This window comes from Histoplasma capsulatum, genomic scaffold, assembly GCF_000149585.1.
Source record: "Histoplasma capsulatum NAm1 scaffold_2 genomic scaffold, whole genome shotgun sequence".
Classification (NCBI taxonomy): domain Eukaryota; kingdom Fungi; phylum Ascomycota; class Eurotiomycetes; order Onygenales; family Ajellomycetaceae; genus Histoplasma; species Histoplasma mississippiense.
In genome coordinates this window covers 2,666,033-2,667,383 of record NW_001813981.1, presented here as the reverse complement: position 1 = coordinate 2,667,383, position 1,351 = coordinate 2,666,033, and the positions used below count along the sequence as shown (strand labels likewise).

Genomic DNA, 1,351 nt, shown 5'->3' with positions numbered 1-1,351 from the left:
ATTCGGCTATATTATTTACAGTTCTTGCGGCATTTGAGCATGCGTAACGTCTACCAGAATGCATCTCGTACTCACTAATTCATATCATTAACTCTGCTTTTATTTACGTTGCATTTTGTCGGCTCTGCTAATGTTGACACCAATCGATCATCAGATCACGCCGTCTCCGCCTCAACCGTCTATCTAATCCGCTCCCTAGGAACAGTTTGGGGTGTAGCAATCACATCAGCTATCACCCAGAACACACTTAAAAAAGGGCTTCCAGAAGCCTTGATTGGAATACCAGATAAATGGAAAGTAAAACCATTTCCTTTAGTGCTTCTTTTCTTTACCATGCCCTTCCCTCTCCTCCACCTTCTCCAACCTCAACACCCCTTCCCCGATAAGATTCATTTCAAACGAACAAATACTCTATAAACGCACCCCGGCTAACCAAACCTGCCCTTAATTTCTCTGCCTCCTCTTGGGAAAAATTTCTAGATCATCGAAGAAATCAGACACTCCGTTCTGGCAATCAACAAATTACCCCTGGACGCCCAATTGGCCGCGCGCCATGTCTACCACCACGGCATAAACCTCTCATTTGCTGTTTCTGCTGGATTTGGCTTTATCGCGACTGTGTCTGCTCTCTTTGCGAGCGGAAAGGGATTGTCGCGACGCACCAGCAGTGATACGAGGATGACGGCTTCTCATTCTCAAGAAAGGGGAGGGGGAGAAAATATCGTGGAGGGGATGTCGCGATGAGATCCCATGAGTTTGGTTGGATACTCTCACTGTATCGGGCACATAGAGAGGAGAGGTAAGTGATAGACTTTATTTTTAGATGAAATTTTCACTTTCTAGAATATTGTGTTGTACCGCGTTGTTGAATGGGAGGAAAATTGGGAATGGAAGGTTACTCTGGAGCATGCAGTCGTGGGTTGATGGCAATAGAGCAAGTTTTAATGTACTGTTAGGTGTGAGGTGAGGTTCCAATGATAGACAGACGATAGATATGGATTAGATCTCCAGGATGGCACACTTTCCTGAAATCGTACTGTACGTACATGTACTTGGGGGTTATTTCCCGGCTGTTATTAACTCGCCTGTCGGGTTTTCCGGAAAATAAAAAACTTAATATGATTGAAGATAGCGACACTTCGAGAGCAACAAAAGTGAACATTTATCATTATATTCTTACACTCACGGAAGAAGATATATACAACTTAATATATACAAACTTATATTATGTACCTACGAATAGGAAATGAAAACGATAAAAGTGCCCCCCTTCTCTATTTCAACAGCGAGTAAAGAAAATGCGTGGAATTAAAGTAGATAGATTTTAACAAAATAGGAGGTAAAAAAAAAT

At 42.3% G+C, this 1,351-nt stretch overlaps 1 protein-coding gene across 1 annotated transcript; it reads right to left on the bottom strand.

Moving 5' to 3' along the window:
• Positions 1-127: 127 nt before the first annotated feature.
• Positions 128-555, bottom strand: HCAG_02858 (predicted protein; the record flags this gene model as incomplete). The annotated part of the gene is made up of 3 exons (XM_001542637.1): positions 128-195; positions 424-476; positions 527-555. The coding sequence occupies 3 exons, from the start codon at positions 553-555 to the stop codon at positions 128-130; spliced, it is 150 nt and encodes a 49-aa protein (XP_001542687.1).
• Between the last annotated feature and the right edge of the window lie 796 nt (positions 556-1,351).